At 35.7% G+C, this 26,180-nt stretch overlaps 2 protein-coding genes across 7 annotated transcripts in view; both read right to left on the bottom strand.

Annotated features, from left to right (window-relative positions):
* Positions 1-17,774, bottom strand: part of LOC124634821 (actin cytoskeleton-regulatory complex protein pan1) — a 38,423-nt gene extending 20,649 nt beyond the window's left edge. The window contains exons 1-2 of one of the 6 annotated variants that reach the window (XM_047170463.1): positions 17,608-17,774; positions 5,862-5,946 (exon numbers count right to left, since the gene is read on the bottom strand). In XM_047170463.1, coding sequence (XP_047026419.1) covers positions 5,862-5,946 — 85 coding nt within the window. In that variant the 5' untranslated portion in view covers positions 17,608-17,774. Of the gene's footprint in view, positions 1-3,911; positions 3,970-5,861; positions 5,947-15,707; positions 16,481-17,308; positions 17,500-17,607 lie in introns of those variants that run through there. The other 5 variants (XM_047170466.1, XM_047170467.1, XM_047170462.1 and 2 more) reach the window with 5 other exon arrangements.
* A 1,137-nt stretch (positions 17,775-18,911) lies between these two features.
* LOC124635192 (ethanolamine-phosphate cytidylyltransferase) lies at positions 18,912-25,870 on the bottom strand. Its single transcript, XM_047171010.1, has 8 exons — positions 25,653-25,870; positions 25,117-25,367; positions 24,566-24,632; positions 23,438-23,515; positions 22,064-22,223; positions 21,421-21,609; positions 20,784-20,942; positions 18,912-20,476 (listed from the first exon to the last, which is right to left on the bottom strand). The coding sequence occupies exons 1-8, from the start codon at positions 25,703-25,705 to the stop codon at positions 20,294-20,296; spliced, it is 1,140 nt and encodes a 379-aa protein (XP_047026966.1). The 5' UTR covers positions 25,706-25,870; the 3' UTR covers positions 18,912-20,293.
* Positions 25,871-26,180: the final 310 nt, after the last annotated feature.

Genomic DNA, 26,180 nt, shown 5'->3' with positions numbered 1-26,180 from the left:
GCTCTGCCTGCTCTGGCACTTTGCCGCGTGACGAGATCACACCACAATGATGGAAATTGTGCTTTACAAAACTCTTTAGCGTTCACTTCATCTTCATGCTGAATGGCAATTATTTGTCCTGAACACGCCGTAAACATTATTCAATACCGTGACAAATATCGATTCGGAACATTAAATATTTCGGATGATTGGTAAGTTTATGGCTAAATGACTACTAGTGCAATAGGCGGATGTTAATGTACATATAGTTCTGGCAATATTCACGACGGGCTAGTCGGCCACGCGAATAACAAACGAGCAAAGCGAGCACTGTTTTAGGTCAACGTTGAACAAATACCAAACGGGTCGGTCGGACGCTTCCGTGGTCTATTTCTGAACTGCATCTAAACGATGAGGACTGTGCTGGCGTTTCTGTCGCGACTTTCGCGACGTATGCACTCACACTCGCACTCCAGCTTTGAACTACTATGGTATGAGCTACCTATAAAGGTGTGCACCATTCTATATTTTTCGATTTGGGAAACATGCAATCATTTTTTGTAAATGCATTTCTCTTCAGAGAATAGAATTCTTTTTCAATTGAAAAGATCGCCTTCCTTGTTTTCCAGATACCAAGAATTTGAAAACTTTGTACAGATTTAGTTGCTTATCATGCCTAAAATATTGAAGTTCAGGTATTATAAAGGGATGATGCTCCACCCTTCATGTCCGATCTGTACAGATTGCGGAAGTGATCATTCGTATCTATTTCGCGTAGCGGGCCAGGCGGCCCGATTGCGTGGTCGTCGTCTCCACTTCTATAATCTAAATAAGGAGCAAAAGTTCAACGGCCCGTCTCGGCAGACTAGGAAGAAACCGACAAAAGTCACCATGATATTATACATGACTTTTTCTAATTTATAGGACTGATCCCATTCCTCGAAGACGTCCCATTTGCTTAGTACAACAACAACTCAATAGATAGCGATTAACGCAACTGGTATTAAAATAATGAGATCGTTAAGCTGAATGGGTTATAAATTAAATACTAAGATGTCGGTTAAATTTTCCTTTGCCACTCAAATTAGAACTTCAAATTCAAACGTGAAGAAACTACTAGCTAGCTATTAAAAAGCTAGACAATAAGTAATCATGAAGTTATTTAGTTGTTTATTTAGGTGCTAAGTAAGAGAATCGGTAATATTTTGTATTTTTAATACATTACAAACATGAATGTTCTCAAAATCTCGCTTGTCCTCAAATTCTCGAAATGTAATTAAAAAACTAGGTCATTATACCTGAAGTGAAGTCACCTGCGCAGAGTTATTTCTACAAGAAAATAGGCTCAAAAGTCAAACGTCTCGAAGTAGCAGTTTCCTCTGCGTGTGGAGATGGCGACGCTTATGACGTAGTGCCTTGGCAAGCGCTAGAGCGTGAGACAGGAATTGCGTAAAGGTGTCGTGAACACTTCATTCGAACTGTCTCTGCGAACTTTTCACGACAACGAAAGTACAGAAATACCATTAGCGTCCGTCAACAACCACCAAAATAGTTGGGCATGTTCAGAATACTCCCACTGATATTTAATTGCTAATTACTTTAGGGTAAAATTAAATGTTTCTTTCAATAAAAACATATCTATTGTCTTGTAAACAAATGTTTGTGAGTAGTGTATTATTATGTTTATAAATAATTAAGATAAATTAAACAATTAATTGTAATATTACAAATAAGTTGCCCTAAATCAATAGAAAATGTACTCTATCCTTTAAACGCAACCCCGCATCCACATATAAGCTAGTATTTATGTCTCATAAATACCATACTGACGCACTGAGCCGAAACATATTTTATTTTGAGATATAAAAGCTAGCAAAATAATGTCTTCCTATTCTAATAACGGCTTTGTCTAGATCAATAAGAGAAGATTAAAGATGTATAAAACAATAAAGAGATTTTTGTTGTGTTGCTCAGCAGCGAGGGAACGCGACAAGGAGTACATTGAATTATCGAACTAATCTACGAAACCTAAACGTGGAAAAAATCTTGGACGCACTCCAAGCAGCTGATTGATGAGGATGGTCATTTCGTACACGGCCAATCCCGAGATTTTTCTTATTATTTAGCAAAGTAGTGGACTAGTCTATTTCTGTGGCGAAAAACAAGCCGACGCAAAATATGCCGTCGATTTATAAAAAAAAACTAACTACAGAATTTGTTTTTGTAAGTGAATATTGTATGTTTATTTTACGTATGTGATATACTACGTAAAGACTACGCATCATTTGGTGCCCGTCATCACTTTACTTCATTTCCTCAAGGGACTCATTTCACAAAGCTACTTTAAAATGTGCAGAATTGTTTTTTAACGAGTGATTGAGCGATATTATTTTGTTTATGAGCGTTTCCAGAACGATAAAATATGAATAAAACAAGTAATTTGGAACTAGGTACAGTGAAAATAAATCAGGCATTAATTTATTAATGATCTGTGTTTCTGACTTACTAATAAATTAAACGATCATGTGCTGTTTTATGCTCCCATTGTTGTGGTCAACCGAGCATTTAACATAGAAGGCTGCAATATTTTTAAACAGCAAGGCAGACACCTTGTTGTTGAAAGTCCCGCGGACAAAAAAGTGGGTATTAGTTAGTATAATATAATGAAATGAAACCAGCACGCGAAGCAGAGCAACAGCCTCAGCACGAGGCTCATAACGGAACCGCAGTTGCATGCAACGCTGCCTTTGATGCAGACTTATGAAGAATTATGCTAATTAATTGATTTAATATTTTATATTTATTCATGTAATATCCGCGAGAGTATTCAAAAAAATATACTGGACTGGAAATATTAGTAACAGTGATGAGAACTAATTTCTGCACAGTACCAAAGGCATCGCACTGGAAGACCATGGCCTACTAACATCATACGTGTTTCCAATTTTACATTAATTTTTTAAAGAAAATACTTACGGAAGTCAATAAAACTGTACTACAAGATAATGATTAACGAAGTAAAAATGCTGCTTTTGGCCGGTGTGCAAGCGTGGGTGAGCCGAATGCGCTTAGCGACCAGATAAATAAAACGCTCCACATTTTGCACAGCTTGGCGGATATAATTCGACACACAATAATAGAATTAATAACAGCTGTTTTCTCAAGGAATGGCGCGCGCATTAACTAGCAAGTCCAATGGCTTTTATGTACTATACAATTTTCTAGTACACTTTTCTTTTTATTCTTGTTGGAACTATCTATGCGTTTCATGAAATGCGATTAATCAGTATTCTGAAATTCTCACCCAAGAAGATGTGATACAGATAGGCGATCAGATTTGCAGCGTTTAATTTATAGCATATTGCTTCTAAAAACAATTATGGTCTTATTTCTTGTCGTGCAATAACGAAACCTGGATTTATCAGCTCGTACGGTTCGGAGAATCAGTGGAAGTTTACATTGGACAAAAGGAACTTCAGGAAAATGCAAGTTCTATTACTTTATCAACAAAACGGCGTACGTGATTTTAAATGTTTTCAAAGAGACGAGCTCGGGTGAAGACTAATTTGTACACCTGTCACGTAAATTAGTTCCTAACAATTTAAGGCACTAAAGAATTCTGCGTTGTGTATTTATTTATTCTACGCCCAAAGATCTATTAGTTATTTGATCTAATTTTTCTTAGAAATTCCACGTTCTTTCAGTTTTCAGATACTCATCTGTCACAAGTATGCACGCAAGGTTTTCCGACGGCGTAAGAGAGCAGGCAATTAAGAAAGTTTTTGTTTTAAAGTCGGATGTGGGTATATGCCTCAGCCAATATTATTTTAATTAATTAAACCGTTAAGAAGACCTCACAATAATTGAGTGGAGCGCCGCGTAAAGAGCGTTTCAGAGTGCAACTAGTCACGTAATACTGTCCCCAGACTTACCGAAATAATGTGCCAAGCATTTAGTCGTTCAGAAAGAAGGAACGTGAAGGTTAATTACCTGAAAATACAAAATAAACAATTAGAACTGGCGTACTGCTACGGCCTAAGTAATACAACTGGGACTGCTCGGAAACATGTTTATAATGCAATTGTGAGATTGCACAAATTGCTTCTACTCAATATCCTGTAGTAACACGAAGGATTGACTGCAAAATGAAAAAAGATGTTACGATTTACTGGAATCAAAATTCTAAAGCAAATATTCAGTGAATTTTGTGGCAAACAGAAATTAAATTACAAAAAAATGTTTCTATACTTTAAGTACCAATAAATAATGTGAAATAGCAAGACTCGACGTATCCACTATTTTCTCTTTTCAGGGGCTCAAACCTATATTCAGCTTTCCCGGTTGTAATAGAAAGGACAATGAAAAATTTAATCGAATAATAACAAACACGGCTAAACAGGAACTTGTGCAGGAAAATCCAAAATTAACAGACAGATTAGGAATGTAAATTCTAAAAATAATCATAATAATACATCACGATGCGTTGGCAAAAGTTTAAACGTTTCGCTGGCGCTTGAATACGATTGTCAGAAAGCAGTACAGTAATTGGGGAGCACGCAAATAGACAAAACTTCGTAAACAAGTTTGACAGCATCGCCTGATACGACCCACCTACGCTCCAGTCGTCGCCCGAGCGAAACCCTAAAGAAAACAATATTATGTGCCCGACCATACTGCGAAATGCTATAAACTTTAAGGAAAAGTTTGTTTAACTTCTAGAACCTTTTATTTGAGCGTATGTCCGTTGCTTATACTAATATAAGAATTAACTACGTATTCTGCTGTTGTTAGTGAATAATATTTGATGTGGATGATTCATACCAACTGAATAGTGCTAACGCAAAATGCAGCAATGTATATAGATGTGGCAGGTATAGTCAATGAGTTACAGGTATGAATTTACCTGCACCCGTTTTATAGGTCATGCGGCTGAAGTTCGTTAATCTCTGAACTGACATTATTTTAGCCGACGGCGGGCTACGACCAGCGTATCGACAAGCCAAAAGGATCGGTCATTCTGGCGGTGTACCAAGGAACGCGAACCGGCCTAACTAATGTACATTACGAGACCCAAGTTGGCATTTTGTCCGGTAACCGAAGTTCCATTAGTTAGTTAGTTAGGTACTATTGGAACTTTGACAGTTGAACGGCACAGCGGATTTTCTATGCTGATGCTGTCTTAATATTATTGGTTTATATCTGGTGCCATTTCTGTTGGTTGTACTATTTCTACGGTGACTAAAACGTCAACAGGTGTTGAACGTATTGTACCTATGTTATATTCAGGAATCAAAATAGGAAACTGCCAGTCTTATCATCATTGAAACTATTGTTGGTTATATTCAAGGAACCTTTTAACAACGCATAAGTACTGAGGTTTTATTTCCACCAACTTTCAAATGAACATATCTTAAATCATGAACACCTGACTGATTTATCTCTTCCAAAACAATATACAAACTTTTACACATAACACTTGGTTACTAAAGTACGAACTTAAATATCTTATTTTTACGAAAACTATGCCAAGTAACATAAATAAAGCAACTACATACATAAATCGCAAACGACCCTGTTAAAATTTACATATTTGAAATGAACTAGCAAATAGATTGACATTTATACGCCGTTAATCAACAGCATGTCATGTTACGAAGATGAAACAGTTTTCTTATTTAGTGTCGTACTATGTAAGAAACGCACTGCCCATTTCATTAATCTGAAATACATAGTTCGTATTTAGGTCATATTTGGAGGACCAGAATCAACATTTGAAGACACAAAACCATCTACCCAGTATTAGTTTGACTTTAACAGGGTCCCATGGAAAAGTAAATAAATAAAAAAAGAAAATTCAACGAATAGTTTTTGTTATTGCCAACCTCTCTCATCCTGGCTGTTAGTTCGATATGATGATGCGGTGAGCGTGCCTCGTCTTTCTCCTCCACTTCGCTCTATCTTCGACATCTGTGTCAAAAACGTTGCATGTCAGGATGATCTAAATACAGTACATTCCTCGGTATAAGGAAGAAACACTACCGATCTAATGTGAACGTAAGTATTAGGTATGAATAATGGCCGACCTAATTGATATGTCAAGGAACAATGCATGCGTAGCGTGTCTACAACAGGTGTAAAGCGTATCTGTTTACTTTATAAGATTAACATCTTTGATGTATCTAGTCAATCAATACATAATATTGAATGCCATAAGCCATTTCAAGCCGTTCATTGCAGTCTGCAGAGAAAAATTTAAGTCGACTATTGCTGTAAACAAAATGTGTCATGCATAACGTTTGGGTGTCAACCTAAATAAGATTTTTAACTAAGTATGTAGTTATTCTACAGTGAATTCTTCTACCCTATTTTCAATGGCATCTGTACCTTATAATGAATAAACGCATGAAAGATATAATGGAGATAGAGTAGGGTCTTGGTGTATTCGGAAAACGATATTTTTTGTAAATGTTAAAAAAAATTGGGCAACTGAGGTGATGATAAGATATTGTATTTTTAAATAACGAAACGAGATTTGCAAATTAATAGTTGGTTAATACTAATTAGATAATGTTACTATTTATCCACTCATTTGTAGACTAAAACGATGCAATCCGGAATCGCGGACTGATCTAAAGACCTTCATCCAGAAATTATCACTTTCGTCTGCAGCGTAAACTGACTGTATGATCGCCCTCCCCATATAAATCAAAATAATAAAGCGAAGCACATGATAATTTTCAAATGCACTGGTCATATATTGATCATCGAGCTTAATGGGACATGGCAAATACCATTCCAATAAAATAATAATTTCGCAGTCATATGGCCTGTATTTCCATCGGCGGGAGCGTATCGCGAGAGACGTTGCGAAATTCACGTCAACAAGCGCCAAGCGCACCCAGGCGGGACTGCCTCGGAGGATGACGCCCCCAGATGACACCGTATAGACAGAAATAAATCTGCAAGCTAAACAAACCTGGCATTTCCGGCGAACACGTGTGCACTGACACAATTAAATTTATTTCCCTAAATTGCATACCGGTTACAAGCTTACAACACGTACCGCCCCAGAGGTGAGCGCGACGAAATTTCACTTTTGGCGACGATGTGCCATGAATGGACGCGTTATTACGTAACTTGGCTTGGTCTTCGCTCCTGACTCATTTGAACAGAATTAACATACATATGTGCAGTTGACTGGAACCTCCGCAGCTGCACTACATAAATCATTAGTACAAATATTTGCTTTCTTGATTTTTCGGGAATTAAAATATATTTTGTTTTTGCGGGATATTAGTCAAGGGAATTTGTCAGTACATATTTGGATAATCCACTATCGGTAATTTGGGGACAACTTCACGTACGTCTACTCTATTGGTATGCATGATTTATAGCCACAGTGTGATGAGTGCGTGTTTGTCAAAATGAGGATTTGTTATTGCTGGCATGCAGGAATTTTGGAAATCCACTTTTTATTGAAATAAACTTCTTTTAATGTTCCAATTTCGACATCAGAGGATGAATAAATAATCAGGTAAGAAACATAATGATATTGTCCGTGGAATGGCCTTATGTTCCGGCTGTATAATGGATCGGCAACAAAACAAAACATAAACATTGTGTAAAAACTGTTATTTTTATCGTCGTCCATGGTTGTTTTAAAAACATTACAACAGAATGAAGTTACATAACTCCCTAAAATAGTTAGAAGTAAAATGTACACCAGCTAAGTAGATAGACATGAAGTAGTTTCACATGCACTGATTCACTAAGCAACTAAACTAGCATCTTTTCGCGTGCATTTTAAAGCATTGACGTCAAAATCGCGAACAACTTCCAGCGCTTATATAACGTCGAGGAATAAGTGATGTCCAAACAGATCCGCTATACAACACCTGAGAGGGAATGAGATTCTACAGTTTACGTACATATTATCAACAGGAACTTCTTACGTCAACAAAATGAATCTAATGGAGAATTTACATTAACGTATTACATGTACGTGTAGTTAAAAAGAGTTGTGATTGAATTGTAAACTAACATGTATTCGAGGGAAAATTACGAAAACTGGGTAGTCACGACTCATAAAACTTTTAGTTTCAATGTATAAAACGTAGTACGTGACCCGGACCGGATAGACTAATCCAAATAGAATGAGTCCCAATGTCGTGCTGTCTGAGACACTCTTTATTTTAGAATATATTTGGGAATGCTTAGCGTTGGATGCCGAGCAGCACATTAATTTAACAGATTTGTCTTATGAAATCCCGTGAGTCGCCCCCGGTCGAAAGCGCGCGCGAGAGCTGAATTTTTATTGGGCGTAAAGTGTATAAAACTATTTCATTATAATTTCAATGTAGTTTTTAACTAGTTTTGAAACTTCTATGTGGGTATCTACGAGGAAGAAACTTTATTTGGCACATGTGGCAGATAAGAAAGTCTAAGGCTTTTGAGTTTACATTTTCCACTTCACTGTGTAGAAAGTTGTTTTTCATTTAACCACTTGTGATTGTGCTATGCTATTGTAATTTTTCATATTTCTTGCATATTATCAAAAAGAAAGGAATACCATGTGTCGTGGTTACTACAAATTAAATCGATTGCGCACTTAACCTTTTACAAATAAAATTCAACCAGTATTCTAAACAAACATAAGCGTGAAACCATGTAAAAAGTTCTCTCTGAAATAAAAACAAATTCCGTTCTATATTTATCTAGGCGAGAATGGGAAAATCTATCATGTTAGGATTCCAGCATATTATTTTGGATGCCGACCGAAATATGTCTACACGTTGCATGTTGCATAATTAATGGGCGTCAGCATTAATTCTAAAGAATTTTCTTCTGAAATTTATTATAAGATATTAGCTTAAAACATTGGTTAATGATGCAGTTTTATAAAATTGACAAACATTCCAACTTCATGCCAAACCTTAGCTTTTGTAAAAGACATAAGATGTTTACTATAATAAAGAGCTTTTATGATATTAATAAGAAGATTGATTCAATAAAGTCAGAAATTGAAAGTGTTTTGTCGGAGTCCAGTTGACACGGGTCCAAGATGCTGTCAGCAGATAACGGTAATATGGTTCATGTGGTCGGCGCACCTAGCGCTAATCGCGTTCGACGACACCTCCGCGTTAATCATACGGTCATACTGATTATACTGAATGCCCGACTCGCGTGCACGGCAAACGTACGAGCTCGCATGGAGCTTATAAGCTCATGTCGTTATTGGTAATGCATTTGGCAGTAAACCACGGCCGTACACAATTCGTGTATAACGTACTGTACCGGTATGTCGATTACCTTCGAGAACATAATACTATTACACCACAACAACAGAATGAATCGAATGATAACAACAACAATTAAGAAATTATGATATGTCGGCAACTTGCACCTGTCGTTTTATGAGTTTTACTAAAAGAAAAGTATAAAACCAGATAGTACATCGTAAAGTAACACAACGAGGTCAAGGTGGAAATTTAGAACGAGGACGAGCCAGCTAATTACTCAGCCATCGTCAATAATACATATGCTATGAAAAATAACAGCGATGATGGACAACATCGATTTAGGACAAAATAGTTCATGAAAATACACATGTCTTAATGAGCTACAGCAGAGTTTTCAACCTGTGGGTCGCGACCCTCTGGGGGGTCGGGTAACCAGTTTAGTTGTCTATAAGTAAGGTTAAAAAGAAATTGTTAACAAAAATACAGTTACTTTTATAGCAAAAAAAATAATTAACGAGATCTTTTTTTTCTATCATCTTTTTTTTCAAATAAATTGTGTGTGCAATACTTCTTGCACAAAATGGATTTAAAAAAGGTTGAAAATCACTGAGCGACAGAAAGCGCGATGTGGTAGTCGATAGTCAAAAGTTATTTAGCATTTCCTGAACACTATACGCCAGGTGATGACAGTTTTATTGTCTCAATAGTTGTATCGTTTATTTATTGTCCACATTAAAGGCATTTCGATATTTAATTACACGTCATACTTGTTACGTTTTAATGTGAATAGATAGTTTGGATTGAACAAGTGGTTTATACATGAATTACACAACTACAGACAGTCAGTGCCAAAATTCTATTTGTGACGACAAACCGAGACGGGTATATTTAACTGCCACCCATAAACTGTCGAATAAGTACTGCTTCTGACAACACACAAAACAATCAAACAGGACAAGAATCGCATCAACATTGAACTGACTACAGGAAATATCTAGGAAGCACGAATTGTAATCTATACTAATATTATAAAGCTGAAGAGTTTGTTTGTTTGTTTGTTTGAACGCGCTAATCTCAGGAACTACTGGTCCGATTTGAACAATTCTTTCGGTGTTAGATAGCCCATTTATCGAGGAAGGCTATAGGCTACTGCAGGTTCGTGCAGAGGTTCCCACGGGATGCGGGTGAAACCGCTGGCAGAAGCTAGTCTTAAATATTTTCTTATTCATCCTAATCTATTAATTTACACATGGTCGCTTTTAGTGCAAAGAGAAGAGCCAAGTTGGAATAACACTAACCTATTTTCTTACAGTTTACTCTTACAACTCGCGTGGGATGATAGGCTGGTGATAGAAATGTATGCGATTATACTATACATGCTTATTCTGTTCCAAATAAATAAAATGAAGTACCTAGCCGTACAAAAATACAATGTTAAGTACAACATTGTTATCACAATTGTAACATTTACTAACAATACAGGGTATTATAATTTTAAGTGCAGAACAATCATTCACGAACTCAAAATTGATCCGGTACTCAATTTCCAATGTTGGAATGTACGTGAACACAATCACAGTAGAGTGCAACAACAACTGCCACATAATGCAATTTAAGCAGCTTGAGTCAGAGATAATGCCGCTTAACCCATACATTGTGTACGAGCTACTGTTCTCGGAATAATTATGGGTTTGTTTGCGACTCCTCAAACCAAACATTCCGTTCCTATGTGCGGTACGCACGACCTATAACACTACAGCGGCGACGCCGACGCTTGTTGCATAAATAGACTCATTTCTTGGATGGAAATTCACTTTTATTTTAAGGCCATCATCGAAGACGACGAAAACGTAGTCAACTAGTCATAGCCTCTGTACTATTTTTCGTGAAAAACAACGAAGCATGACGCCATGAAAGCAAACTATAAAAAAATACGATTAGTCCGCCGTGACGGTATAACACAGTTATTTTCAACAGCCAAACATGAATAAGCCGTGAATACGTAATGAAGCTCATAAAATACACAGATTAAGAATTTGGTGGAGTTTTTAGCTTACGAAAGAATAGTGATGGTGTCGGTTGACAAACTATATTTTATCACATTGTTAGGTTTAGGCAAACATTGGATCCGGACATCTCTAAGTAGGAAGCTAAGACACATGCAGGACAGTCGAAAGAGGATGATCTTGAGTCGCAATAACGTATGGATGGAAATTTCTTCTCCCGACACCACGAATACGAACCGAACGAACACCGAGTACGAATTTTCACCTGTTACAACTTTTGGGATTTCCGGAACTATACAAGAATAAAGTTTAATTTATATACCCAGCAATTCTTACACTCCCTTAAAAAACATTGACAAATTATCTAAAAAAAAAAAAAAACAATATTGAATGCTAATTTTTTGCGATTCGGTCATAATTGAACTTTGAAAGCTTCGTGCTAATAATAGGAGATCCCTTCTCGTGGGTGTCACACAAGATGACTACGGAATAATTTTAGGAAGATGAATAATACACATAGACTCAGAGACAAAACAACTCATTCATTGTTTTAAACATAGAAATATATAGTGTAGTTTTGGTTTCTCCAGAAAAAAGTTTCGCTAAAGTGTTTATAGCAAAAAGCCTTCAACATAATCAACCCAAAAAACACCAATGAAAGTACATCAACATATTGAACTCTCATCATAAAGACAGACCGATACAAAAACAAATGAATTTTCGTAAAGAAATTGATAACGCAATTTACGATAAATATACAAAACAATTTACCGCTTCAATAAGGTAAATAAAAACTCTCGATGACATAACGCAAATAGTTGTTCACATATTTGCGCTGGCATGTGTTGGGCGGGCGCCGCCGAACGTGGGAGCTGGGCGCGTAACCGCCCTACTATGCAAAAACAATTACGTTGCGACGCTGACCCCGTGACAACATGGACTCAGCACTCATACTATCGGTATAACATTTTACTTAGCACAGCACGTAATAGCATTTTCATTGTGAAAGAATCTCTAATGAGGAAAAACATCGATTAAAGAAATTGGCACAAAATGAAAGCTGTGAAGATAATATTTACTCACTGATTTCGAAATTTTTCAATGCACTCTAACAACTTTTAGCTTTTTTATAAGAAAATGCGACTTCAAAGCATCGCTAAACACTTTAAACCTCAGAGATGACAGCTGTCAATCAATATTACTTTGTCCTCTACGATGACGAGCACCGATTACGCTTTCCTAACGTCTCAACAATCAATACTAAATAGTAGACAGAAAGTCATACTCATCCCCTGTAATTTAACTTATACGTATATGCACTGCGAATGACGCAAAATAAAATTCCTAAATGGATGATCATGTGTTGACGAAATATAACTATTTTCGTGAACCTTCTAACGAGAACGTATATAGGTTAGCCTCGGAAATAAACAAAAATCAGAATGCATGCATCACGCATGGATTTAAAGAAACTTCTTAGAATTTAATTCTGGATACAAAGGCTAAGATTGTTTAAATGATTCTATCTATAGGATCTTCAAACTGTTGATTTAATGAACTGCTGTGAATTAGTTATTTTCACATCAGAAGGATTAACTAAACGTCTTATGACAGTCCTAATCACCTCGTTGCCTCTAAAAAATGAGAGTTCATTCTCAAGATATATTAATGTTCATGGATCCATGATGTTTTTGTGTGGAGAATCCCCAACTTAAATCATCTTTCATAAATATGTGCATCATTACAGAAAGAAGCAGTCAACATAAAAACATTTCATCACAACTATGATGATAAGATCCACGACGAATTTACCAGATGTCTAGTCCCAATTAGTGAAATACACAAAGCTCAGTTTGGCATGAGTGCGGTAGCAGTATGTAAAGCTGCTGCCAAGATGCCAGCCCGTCTGTCTATTACTGCAAGTTACAAGTTTACACAACTGTTATCCTTACGCCTAATAAGTATTATATGGAATGAGAGGAATGCTGACTTCCAGACCTTAAAACGTCCTGATTATTGCGATAATCTCTGGTCTTCCTTTTTAAGTTATAATATCTGGATATGCCCTGATATGTGATAAGCAGTACAGGGCTCCCAGCAGTACAGCAGTTCAGGGACTTTTCTAGACCATGTGATCAACATAGCAAATAACTATAGTTCGGCCATTCAGAGAATGCGTTCCTGACACGTCGCGATTGAACTGACGACGTAATAACATTCATTGATTATTGATATAATAATGTTGTTTTAATGCTCCTCAATTGTTAAAACGGTAAACAACCAGCAAAAATATTTTTATCGTAACTGCAACGCCATTGCAAAGTTACGTCGTCAGTTCAATCGCGACGTGTCAGGAACGCATTCTCTGAATGGCCGAACTATAATCCGAATTTTACCCAATGACAAATGTTCGTAATAATTTGCATGACATAATACTAACTAGTGTTCTAGTTTCGAATGAATAGAAATAATAAATAGTACATGCTCTGCAGTGGAGGTGGGCAGAACAGTGAAGATAATGCTACTACTACTTAAACACGAGTTTCTCATGTCTTGTTTCATTTTTGATGATGATATGAACTATGTCGGTATTTAAAAAGGGTTTAAGATAGTACTTCCTCCTTATTAAAATCACAATTAATAAAGCGAGAGCAGACAGAATACCGAGCCAGTTTGATCGTAAAGCCGCGAGAGAGAAGTGACAGCTTGGCAAAGGCTACTAGCCTCATAGTACTACGTGAGCAACGATAGTTATGAATGATTCTACTCTTCTGATAAACATGGAAAATAAACACAATGTTATTTAGAAGTACAGCCAAACTTGTGCACTTTCTTCACTTTGGGTTTCCCAGAGAGTAAATCTTTGCACATTCATTCGAAGTGCTTGATTCGAAATTCCTCTTAAAATTATCTAAGCTGTTCTGCTGCTATAAGAATATACACAGACTCAGTTTTAACAGCTCATAACTGTTCCCAATTAATAAGATAATTTGGCCAGAATGTGCAGCTATGTATTTTGGCGAGATTCGTAATGATGACCGATGATTTCATTTGAGCGGTTGCGGTCTGCGGCTGTGGTCTCGACAGGCAATACTAATTAATCGACGTGCAAGTCTCGCCAGATCCCGTCGCCGAGTGACGCAGCACCTGTCACAACACCGGCTCAGTCACAACACACCCTTGCAATATAGCTTGAATTAACAACCGCCAGTCAATCAATTCTGCCTTAACTGCTGCAACAAACTTGATAAGACTAATTAAAATTATATTTCTGTTGAATAAGGAAAACACAAAGATGTGTGAATCATACTCGGCAAGGGTCATCGACATTATAAAACGGCAACTTGAACGCAAAATTAAAATGCGTTTACAGTGTGCAACGACGATACGTCTGCGATTAGCAAACCCTACAACAAAATAAGAGCGTACGAGCAAATCGCAACATGTGAAGGTAAGTCAGAATACGCATTTGTTTACGAGCTTTCTGTTACATAAGGTGGGGAATGTGGCCCACTCGTAGTGGAGTCTGAACACCTATTTATAAGCTCTTTCCATTCCCGACTGCGTGACACATATTACTTACTCCAGTGACTAAGGGCGGGCTAAAGATAATTTTCCTGCAGCGCAACCATTAACCGAATTTGCATTTCATTTCATAATCTCTTTTAGCACATGTTATAATGCGCTTCAATGTAAACAATGATTATGGTATGTACAGACTGAGATTCAACAGCGGGACGGACCGGGTAAGAATACATATTATTAAGATTTCCAAATTGAACATTATCTTAACGGTTTATTCCAGTTAAATATGAATTAATGGTTTTCTTAATTGCATTGTTTCTATCCTTTCATGAATAAGAACACGCTAAGAAGCAGAAAGACCTATAAAGTGTTATCACACCTTGCCGACGGCAAGTGATAACGATCCAATTATCTCATAAAGTCGATGCTTACTATATATAATTCGTTCGGATATGAGTTATTAGCCGGATAGAAAGAAGTTAAATAATTTTCATCTGTTTCGCTTTCAGGACCACTGTGCAGGGGAATGATGACCGCTATTTTATCAATTTCTAATCGAAAATAGTTCCTTAACTATGTATTTATTATCTCATTACAAACTTTGGTAACGTGTCATTAAAAACTTAATCGACACATAATATAGACACCGATTATTATTAAAAGAATTGTTAATGTTTTATTTGATGGCAGAAAACACAACACTTCACGCGGTTTTATGTACTTTAATCCTTCAATTTCAAATCAGTGGATAAGTAATCTTGCAGAAAAGCAGAACTTGCGTTCAAGATAGATAGCCATTTTCTCCGAAATGTCAAGTATTACCAATAGTTCTTGATAGTTCTCGAACTCAAGCTGATAACGTGTTATTAGTTAAGGGGTAGGTTAAGACACCGAGTGTTAGATAAGTATAATGTTTTTGCGAAAGGCCTGCGCTGCAAAGCAATGTATGTGATCGTACCGTCGCAGTGCCTGCAGCGCTTGGGCTCCGGGGGTGCGAGCTCGTCGCCGAGTTCGCGGTGTCGTACCGGCATGGCGGCGCATCCCGCGCCGGCGCCGCCACCACCCGTCTGTCAATACGAGGCTCGCGCGCTCCACCTCGACCGCTCTCTAGATGCGGCGGCGTCGCAGCTGCCACTGAGCTCAACCAAGCCGCCCGCCCCGGGCGGTAGGCGGCGCCCATTCCCAAGTTATTTTGGGCGGCTGTGACTCATGGCTCGAACTGCCCGAGGCGAGCGGCGCCTGCGCATCACAGGCTGTGCGGCGAATCCTGCCTAAGCCTACGCGCACTTCTAAGAGTCCTGCTGCATTTTTTTTATCGATAATTCATCCTTTTCAGACAAAAATGGTTTTTCAACATTTTCCAGAGATACAGACATAGGAAAACATGAAGGCTTTTCTGCAAGTTTGATGGGCCAGGTTATTTTTTTTTTTTAATTTTATTATATTTATGTATAAACTATTAAATTATGAGTGTTGAGTGGTGCAATATGAAGCTCAGATTTTTCCCATAATGCTAAGAAATAAGAAATAAAAAATATTCTGTCAGCTCTTACATCCCGCCTTACAAAATAGTAATCTCATAGTTTTGTCAATCGTCAAATAAATTATTTAGATTGAGGAAGCTGAAAGGGTTTTTTGCCCAAATGTTAAATAGCATAAAAAAATATGAATTTACTTAGTACTGAGTATGATAGCAGAGAATAGTATCATGGGCAATCTTGGTATCCGATGCTCCAAATATCTGCATCTGCATTTGTCGCGAAGCAAGCATTCTAACTAATTATATGGTACTCTCAATTTACCTATCATGATTAATGAGGAAAGTAACATGTATTAAATATGGGGTGACTATCTACAGTGTAATGAGTAATTTAAATATCCTCATTTCTTCAGGAAAAAAAATATTAATTATATAAAATCCAATTTCTATACATATAAGGTAAAGTAAATAATTTCCGTATAAGTAACCAAATGAAGTATAGGAAAAAATATTTGCTTAAAAAAATGTAGATCCAGGTGTAACCGAGATTCCTTGCTATTTAGGAGTATAGTCATTTCTTTCTATATGGTATAGAGGTCAAGTGCAATCTGAATTACAGACAAACAAAGAAAGGCCATTGCACTACAAATAAATTGCAGGCTACAAAAATCTACAATAACTATTATAAAGTGTTTTTAAGCTTGTTACTAACGACTGTGTGGAACAAGACAGAGAAATATAATTGCATAAAATAGCATGCCTTTCATGTAGTCGTGATATACTTATTGACATAACTCTCCTTCTGGCGCAGTCGGGTAAAAACGTATACTGTTTACTTTTACATTGTGATCTTGACCTTGTTTTGTAGCAACTTTAGGCCACATTTGTTTTGTTCCAAAGTAGTCTTGAAAATTATACAACGTGTGAGAGTATGTACCTATGTGACTTTAATACTATCTTATTTCCAATTAGTCTTTTGGAACCGAAATTAAACCGGCGTAAGTAAGTACCTTCATGTAACACATGAGTAATGACGAACTATTCTATTCAACAGGTGGATAATATTTAATTTTCTTTACCTCCAAACACAATCCTTTATTCCTGGTAACAACTGATGGAACCACAAGTTAATAATAACTTACAAATGCGTAGTGTCTGGTTACCGAACAAAAATCTATGTTACAATTGGAACTGTTTGCAATGTGATATCACGACTATCCTTGGGCTAATGTGACATTTATCAACAACAAAAGAAATGTTTATAATGGGCATTACTAATAAAAAGCAGATAATACAACGTGACACCGCAATAATAACTAGAAATAGACTAAAACGAAACAGATGAATACAACTGTGGGCGGCTACGCAAAAAACTTACCTTGTGTTTGAAATTATTGCTGTATTCAATAAAATCCCAGACCTAAAATGTTCTAATAGTATTCAGTCCAAAATCACTTTAATTCCGTTACACCACGTCACTATGATTTATTATTTCACAAACATAGAAATAAATATCTACTACTTGTTCCTGCCATTTTGAATTTTTGAAGAATGTTGCCACTCATAGTGTCTTGTGAAAAATAATTTATAAAATGGATACCAGTCTTTTCGCACTTAAGCCCTATTCACACGACCCGAAACATTAGACACAGACCTATTTTTTCATTAACGATTTTCTTCAATCTTTAAGGATATGTTTCTTGTAGGGTGACTGGTAATTATATTAGTATACAAATACAATACAATACTGGAACACGTTATTCTAATCATGATTATAAATAACTTTCTCAAAGTAACTTTTTTTAGTTTTATCATAAAAACATAACAGCTGTTTCAAACTTTGAACTTTATATTTGTTTGTAGTCAAGTTTGAACCAAATATTGGTTCAAACTTCAAGTATCAGTCACTAATTAGTAGCACTTTCTCTCCGATGTAAAATACTTAACCAATTTGTTTTACACTTTTTCAATTATTCTTAAATATAATAATTTCCGACATCAGATATTATATCCGCAGCCGTCCATCACCGACATCTCAGTATTTTCAGCTGCGTAATCTGTTTCACACTGACGAATTTTCCGCGCGGCAATGTTCGGTTCGCACGGCACAAACTCAGAACTGGGGCCCGATTCTCCTAATTTTACTTAAGCGACCTTCGATTGACGTTCGACTCGATTCGACTGAGATCCAATCCCGACTCGATTACGATTGAAGCGTATGTGGCATTCCGCTATTTTTTCTTTGAAATAAGCCTTTTTATCCTTTTCTGTCATTCAATAATGAATCATTTTGTCTGCAAATGATTTACGATTGCAAAATGATTGTACAGCAAACTACCGTATAGACCAAAATCATCAAAATAGCAGACCAATCGCACACCAATCAAATGTCAATCGAATACGATTGGTCTTTTATTAGTAGCAGAATGCCCGATATGGTTAAAACTGCTATTACGATCATATTGCGATTCGATTTCTATTCGATTTTGACATTATTAACTTAGGAGAATCGGGGCCCTGCAATATGATACAAGTGATGATGACAACTGAGAGCAAGGGACAGGTTTCCTACAGCACCACGATATTCGCTCTTGTGAAAGAGCCTAGACTTCGTAATAGTCATCGGATAGGTAGGCACAGACGTCTGTGTTAGTAAAAAAAGGCAAGACAAAAAAATATAACTTTTTATCTTCATACAACTTTATTGAAATAGAACGTGTTTTATTCTCGTAAACATTATTTATTATCGATATAGATTGTAGATTTAAGTCTACTTAATTATTGCGCCAATTTCATTTAACCTTGTATTCTCAAAAAAAAAACATTAAGAGAGCTATTAAAACTCGCGTCTATTGACGTAAATTAGATTAGATTTCGTAACAGAAATAAAACATATCAACAAAAACAATTTGTACATAACGTCAAATTATAATTAATTTTCTAACTTAGGAAATAACAATAAATTGTAAATACACCTTTGAACGATGCCACAATATTGATTCATAACATTAATAAATAAATCATAATAAATGTACCGACTGTATACTGCGCATTGTATTATTTCGTAATAAATATTAAAATAGATTTACATTTAAAGACAGTTGGACCATAAACAAATGCAATTAATTTACAACTAGGCAAAACGACAGTAATTTTACGGGCTATTTTATTATTTTGCTAACCTTACTGTACCATGTATGTATTTTCTTTCGAAGATTTTTATTAAATAACCTGTTGTTTTTATATATAAGCCTTTTCTAAACCTTTGCAGGAACATTTCTACATAAAATATTTTTTCAGACAGAAAATTCAATTCCTCGACAATGTTTGCCAAGCTGTATGGAAATATGAGTTCAATATTACAATTTTATACCTAACTATTATAATTGATAATTAATACGAATTTATGCTTGACTACCGAAACATAACTCAGATTTGAGTCAACGTTTGATAACAGTTCACTGCAACTTAGAAATAATTGTAATTAACAGCATCTGATGTGCTAGCCTTTGCTGTAGCAAATAATAATTTATATTAAAATGAACTCGGCGAAAACATAAATATCATCAAATATTTGCTACGTTTGATACAACCTATTTTAAAAACTAATTCATTATAGTAAGTATGTTGTAATTAATAGGCGGGCAAACACTGGAATTTCATTAAAACTATTAACTGACCCATAAAAAGTATTTACAGAGTAAGAATGGCTAAAAATAAATTGTTTTATAGAGTTAGTGGAAAAATCATGTTTCAATTGATAATAAGTATTTGAAGAAGCAATACAGAATAAATAAAATATTAGAATCATCACATCAAATCGAATATGGAAATAAATTACTAAATTATAATTATTTTAAATATTTCATCGGTTCTACTGCAGAACCAGAGAAAAGTATTTCCTAAATAGATGAACTAAATGTCATCAACAATGATTGTCCTTTGAGACAGTGGGGACTTCGCACTAACAATAGTGAACTGGTTTATTCTCGAATCTACACCTAAATAGCACAAACTAACACAAATATATTTGGTAAATAGAGTAAACTTCACAGCTCTCATCTTTAGCTAGTGTTGGCAATTTCACAATTGCCGTTTTGTTTAACATGCTGATCTTTTTTCAAAGCTTTCGATATTGCCAACTCTTTTTGTTCTTTCCGTGTGTTGCGGACCTCAAATTCCAAACGGTGGCGTATTATTCGTTGCACGATGTCTTCTGTTGTCATGGTGTTGCCAGAATTTATTATCTAAAAGAAAAAAAAACATTAGACATGGTGCCTGATTTTGCACGGCAAGTGTTTCAAGCCATACTTGAATAAAGGGGAGTTTGTTCCACCACTTCTTCTTCCCAGCAAAAACACATAGGAAGTGGTGAAGGGCGGGCGTTTTGGGGGCTGTCTTTTGTAAATTTGACGTTTGTAAAGTGCTGATTTTCAGCCTACTTTGAATAAATAACTTTTGATTTTGATTTTAAAATTATTATGCGAAAAGGAAACATAATTTTCGAGAGCATAAATGTGTGCAACATAGGAATTTCTTCTTCTTTCTTCTTACCTTGAAGCAGCCGCGCTGTTTAGGCACTTTGTAGGGGTCAGAGCCGTCTGAATCAGTCGCTATCGTGGTCAGTCCGTGACACACCACCTTCACACGAAAGTGGTCCATGAGATCAGCTGTCACGCTGTACGGCGCTCCGATCACAACTTCATGAACATACTGAAAAAAAAAAAGCTATTTAATTGCTTTTAGGCTAAAGGAAAATATAAAATTGTTGATTACATATATGGGTAATCTTCTGTCCAGCAAAATTGATGCATACAAACTGTAGTCCAGAGGGGAAATAAAAACAAAGTTCTGTTACAGACAGTTTTTCTCATATTTTTTGGGGCATAGCCTTGTTTTTACTAGATAGTGCTTATCAAAATGGAACATCGCAAAATACATTAACTTTATCGGATTTTTTCGTTTGACACCCTACGAAAAAAAATCATAAAAGAATATGTTGCCCACGGTTACAATCGCATTTCGGCGAAACGTCTGCCCTTACCCAAATGAAATATATTTTATGTTACTCTGGAATATTTGTAGGTTTCTAATGGTGAAAGAATGTTTTAAGCAGTTCAGCAGTTTTGGAGCCAACAAACAAAATATTTCCTCTTTATTTTATTAGTACAGAAGATAAAGCTTTATTTACCTTACAGGCAAGTACTGACAGCACCCGTTCATGCAAGTTCATAATAGGGTAGTTAGACCCCTTGTAGCGGTTCACTTCGAGATCAGTGTGCAGGCCTACAATGAGGAAGTCGCCTTGCGCGTGTGCAGCCTCTAAGAAGTCCAGGTGACCGACGTGGAAGAGATCGAAGGCGCCAGCTACGTAAACAACCTGAAATAGATTTATAATTGGTTAAGATTTGCGAAATATAGTAAGAAAGCTTTGTGATTTGTGGAGCGATAAAGAAAATGTGATTCCATTGCAACAAAAAAGGATCTTGTGATGGAAAGCTTGAAAAGTCGAAGAACTCTTGTTCATGCTTGGCTTTTCGTCAATTTAGAAATGATCTTCTTTAAAATCTTCAAAGAATATAGCAATTTACTGTCTCGTGTTTGAGCTTATATCAATAAAGTAGCTGTTTCTGTTTCACCCGTGCCAAAGGTGAATTTCTCCCTGAACCTGGATAAAATATATTCTATGTCATACAGACATACTTGTAACTTCCCAACAGTCAGCCAGTGAAAGACTGTTTCAAATCCGGTCATTAGTTTCGGAGCCTGTATATTCCTCTTTATACAATAAATTTAGATGACCTTAAAAATCACACGTATAATAATGTGCCAACCTTATCGGTGGGTTTCGGCGACAGTCCACTGCTGAACTGTATGATCTTCTGCGTGGTGGGCAAGAATTGTGAGCAGCCAGTGTACGGAGACCGGGCCGTTGAGTCAGTTCCCAGGTTAGATGAGTGCTCCAGCGCTACGGAGTACTCTTTGTCACCTCTCCTGGAAATCAATAGGCCTTAAGTGTAAACGAGAATGAGATGATATGGTGATTTATGGGTTTCGATGAGTCAATTTAGTAAGATGCTATAGATTTTTACAATTTCCTAATAACACCCTAGTATGGGATTCTAATACGAACCATTCCTGTAAGACTAAATTAATATCGTAGTAGTGTCGTTTTAGTCTCATTTTGGGAAAGTGAATAAATATTCCGCCGCAACACTGAAGGCTTCAATGAGACTATTTAATAGAATGCTTTATATGTAAGTAAATAAATATTCCGCCGCAAATATATAATGCTTGAATTTCCGGGATTTACATAGGCTTTGTGGATACTAGATATTCATGAGAACGTCTATCATTATTTTATCAAATAAAATAAAGGCGATGATTTTGAGGAACCTTGAGAATAACTGCCTATTCAATTCCTAGCATTACATAATCAAAGTATTTATTTTTAAATTAATTTATTAAATCATAATTTCTGGTTTTGGAAACCGGCCGCAAAACGCTTATTTTATCGCCTCATCAGGGTCAGGGTCGTGTCAATTATAGTAAGTCAATAACTTATGTTTAATACTAATTTTTATTTAACTTAGGATCATCTTTACTATAATTATGATATAATTGCGCTATCTGCCTGTCACGTTTTCACGCCAAAATTACTCAACCGATTTACATGAAATTTTGCAGTCAGATAGACAAGAGCGTGAGAAAAGACATAGGCTTTTTACCGGCTGTGAGAAGTGGGTGAAATCGCAGGGAACAGCTAGTGAAAACATAATGGTTTAGTTCAGCTGATTATTTTTTATGAAAGTGTGTACTCGATTAATTATTTTTCTACAACAACTGGCGCTTCACGGGTAAATACCAGAAATAGCTTGTAACTCTATTTATTTGACAGGCTTAAAAACGGAATCGTAATAAACATAACATGTTAAGTATTTTAATAATGTTAAGTAGCGCCAACTCAAGGTAATCGTTATGTAATTAATATTCTCTTCATAATTTACAATATTAATGATAATCATTGAAATAACATTAAACTTATTGAACCGTAAGCATTATTATTATGAGATCAAAGGTGACAGATTTTTTTCCAACAATTCTCTAAGACAAACAGAATTTAAAATTATATCGCTTCAAGCGTCACTACACTCGTACTGAATATTTTTGCTAATGGTTAATTTTATAAGAATGTCATGAATGTTTACTTGAAATGTTCTCTCGTAAGTAGTAACATGCGCCCAACTAGGTCTGTGGTAGACACGCCAGCCGTCCTCTGCACTTCCCTGAAAGCATACAAACACTCAAATAAAACATAACATTCTTAAAAAAAAAGCTAAAATAGCTAAGCAGGTTGTAATCCAGGTCTAAAAATATTATTCTGGCTTCACAGTCAATATGTTACACCTAAGTTGTACGACTTCCCAAATCAACACAATTATAAAAACCCAGATTTGACCGGGTGTATTATTTCACCTCCTTGAAGATTTATTAAGGTACAGCATAACAAATAAAATTTTCCATCTTATTCGTAAACATTATTTTTGCCAATAAATTACTTCCTATTTATAGATTTACATACGTAGGTACTTATTAAAAAATATCTTACATCCTAATAATATTTATCTTTGTGTATCTATATTTGATGCAAAACTGCTGAACAGATATTGATGAAACTTGGCAGTAATATAGCTTTTATATCAGAATAAGATATGGATACTTTTTATCCATAAGCGGAAAGTAGTCTCCTGGGGACGCGGGTGGAAGTAGCGACAAATAAAATTGTAATAATCCTCAGAAAACCTGAAATATTCAAAATTTTTTGCTGGTAATGACTTAATCATCATAAAAATCATATGCAGTGCATACAGCTCCCAATGGGAAAAGCTTTTAAAGCCAAGGAAAATGGTTTATTAATAAATAACTTATATTACATAGTAAGTAATAATCTCATTATAAAAACCCAATATAGCAATAACAGAGGAAACAAAAACAATTGTATGGACATCAGAGGTATACTGTTAATGTGAATTAGTTGACTCAGGTTTCTGGCATAATAGCAGAAAATTGATTTATGTTTTTAAGCTAGAGAATAAAGCAATATTTTTCTGTTACACGAAATGCATAACAAATTAATTTTAATTGCATTGAAAGTTAACGATAAAAAAAGATGATTCTGTAATTTCAGAATGCAGGTTTTATTCTGCGTTTCACATTGACCAGTAACAATACATAATCTACTACGTTATAAAGTGTGAAATACCAATTTATTTTCAAGATTATGACTGGGCTATAAAATTTTATTGCATGCAAGTATTTTATGGACTTAAAATTACCTATAACGGCCGGCTTTTTTCACTAAATGATATGTATCTATTCCATCTGCAGTCACTGTGATGTCATCTGAAAAAAAATATGCTTAGTGTTAAATTGTTTAATCCACTATAACTTATTCCTAAGTAATAAAGAAAAAATATTGATAACTTTGTTCAATGAGGTCTTTAAGCTAAAGTAGAATTATTTGGACCAATGGGGCCAAAAGCCATAAATATTGAAAATTAGTCTCAGTATAAATATTAATTTAAAAAATGTGACCATTGATCATTATGATCTCTGGTTTTTATGCCCAGAAGCATAAAAAAAGCAGAACACAACAAGTATTTAATATTTTTTTGCGGTCATATTATAGAATGCAGGAAATACAATTGGCCCTGAAAAGATTACAAAAAAAAACTGTTTATAATGCAGTCTGAAAATATTTATTATTTACCTACTGTATTGTGTAATGTTTTATATAGAATATTTTATATGATGTTCATAATTTATTTACACTACATTAGCAATGAAAATAATATTTAAAATGTAATGAAACTACAAAAAGGATTACCTCCATGCACACAAAAATCACACTGATACTTGTCCAGAGTCTCAAGTGTGGTCACATAGGGAGCACCCTCCACCACCTGGTCAACCCACTTGATGGCACGCACCATTTTGTAGCGCTCCTCTTGTGTGAACACTGGGGGACCCTTGTGCTTCGAGATCTCTTCATCTGTGTGCACTCCCACTATCAAAACATCGCCCAGAGCTTTAGCCTGCCTCAGCGAATTTGCGTGCCCGAAATGCACCATATCATAACTGGAAATTAAACAGAAATCAGCACCCCACTTTGATACGCCGACTAATTATTTAGAGAAAACCATGTGTACACAGCGAGTGCAAACTGAAATCATTCGCGCCGGATGTTTTATAATTATTCCAGCGAGGTACTGTAGCTCATATTTATGAAAGTATTGCGGGACTTGTTCGCAATATATGCTTTGTGACTGGAGCAAAACAACAGGAGCATTCGAGTAAGTGTAATGTTTCCAATAATCCAAGCACGAAGACATGAAGTAAAAATAAAAACCCGATATTACTCACCACCCATCGCACCACACACGAATTTCTTTTTTGTTTTCGTTATTTTCACTCATCTTTATAGAGCCTGATTTTATTTAAACCACACACAGAAAACTGATACTTTTATAATAATATTTTTTGGTAATTGAATTAAAACGAAACAGTTCGCTCAACGCACAGCGCCTCCGCCCCTCGAAAGGTTCACGAAACAACTGATAAAATTACGCTGTCACGTTTTTATTCTGCGTCATGTGTCAAAATGGGAATTTTTTGGTGTGGTATTTGCTGCTTTTTGCAGATTTTAATATTTATTGTGACTTTAAGGAAATGATTCAAAAGTAAATTTTTCATTTTATTTTTGAACATATTATTATGTGAGCTTTGCTATTTTTTTTACATTTTTAGTTTGAATAATGAAAGAAGTACATAATAAAGTACAAAAATATACGAGTGGTCTTAAGACATTACTTTGGTACTGGTACCAAAATAATGTTTCGTGTTCATCAAATCCCTGAAACACCAAATTACCCTGAGAAATCTCAGGGTAAT

This window comes from Helicoverpa zea, chromosome 12 (genome assembly GCF_022581195.2).
Source record: "Helicoverpa zea isolate HzStark_Cry1AcR chromosome 12, ilHelZeax1.1, whole genome shotgun sequence".
Classification (NCBI taxonomy): domain Eukaryota; kingdom Metazoa; phylum Arthropoda; class Insecta; order Lepidoptera; family Noctuidae; genus Helicoverpa; species Helicoverpa zea.
The sequence above is the reverse complement of the archived record's forward strand: the minus strand, read 5'-3'. Positions and strand labels throughout refer to the sequence as shown.

What these genes read in the sequence shown, in the direction of transcription:
- LOC124635192 (XM_047171010.1), bottom strand. Translation starts at nt 25,705, where the DNA reads ATGAGTGAAAATAACGAAAACAAAAAAGAAATTCGTGTGTGGTGCGAT. An exon ending in CTTACGAGAGAACATTTCAA is followed by an intron (nt 22,224 to 23,437) that starts GTAAACATTCAT and finishes ATTGATTTCCAG; the next exon opens with GAGAGGTGACAAAGAGTACT. An exon ending in CGCCGAAACCCACCGATAAG is followed by an intron (nt 21,610 to 22,063) that starts GTTGGCACATTA and finishes AATCTATTTCAG; the next exon opens with GTTGTTTACGTAGCTGGCGC.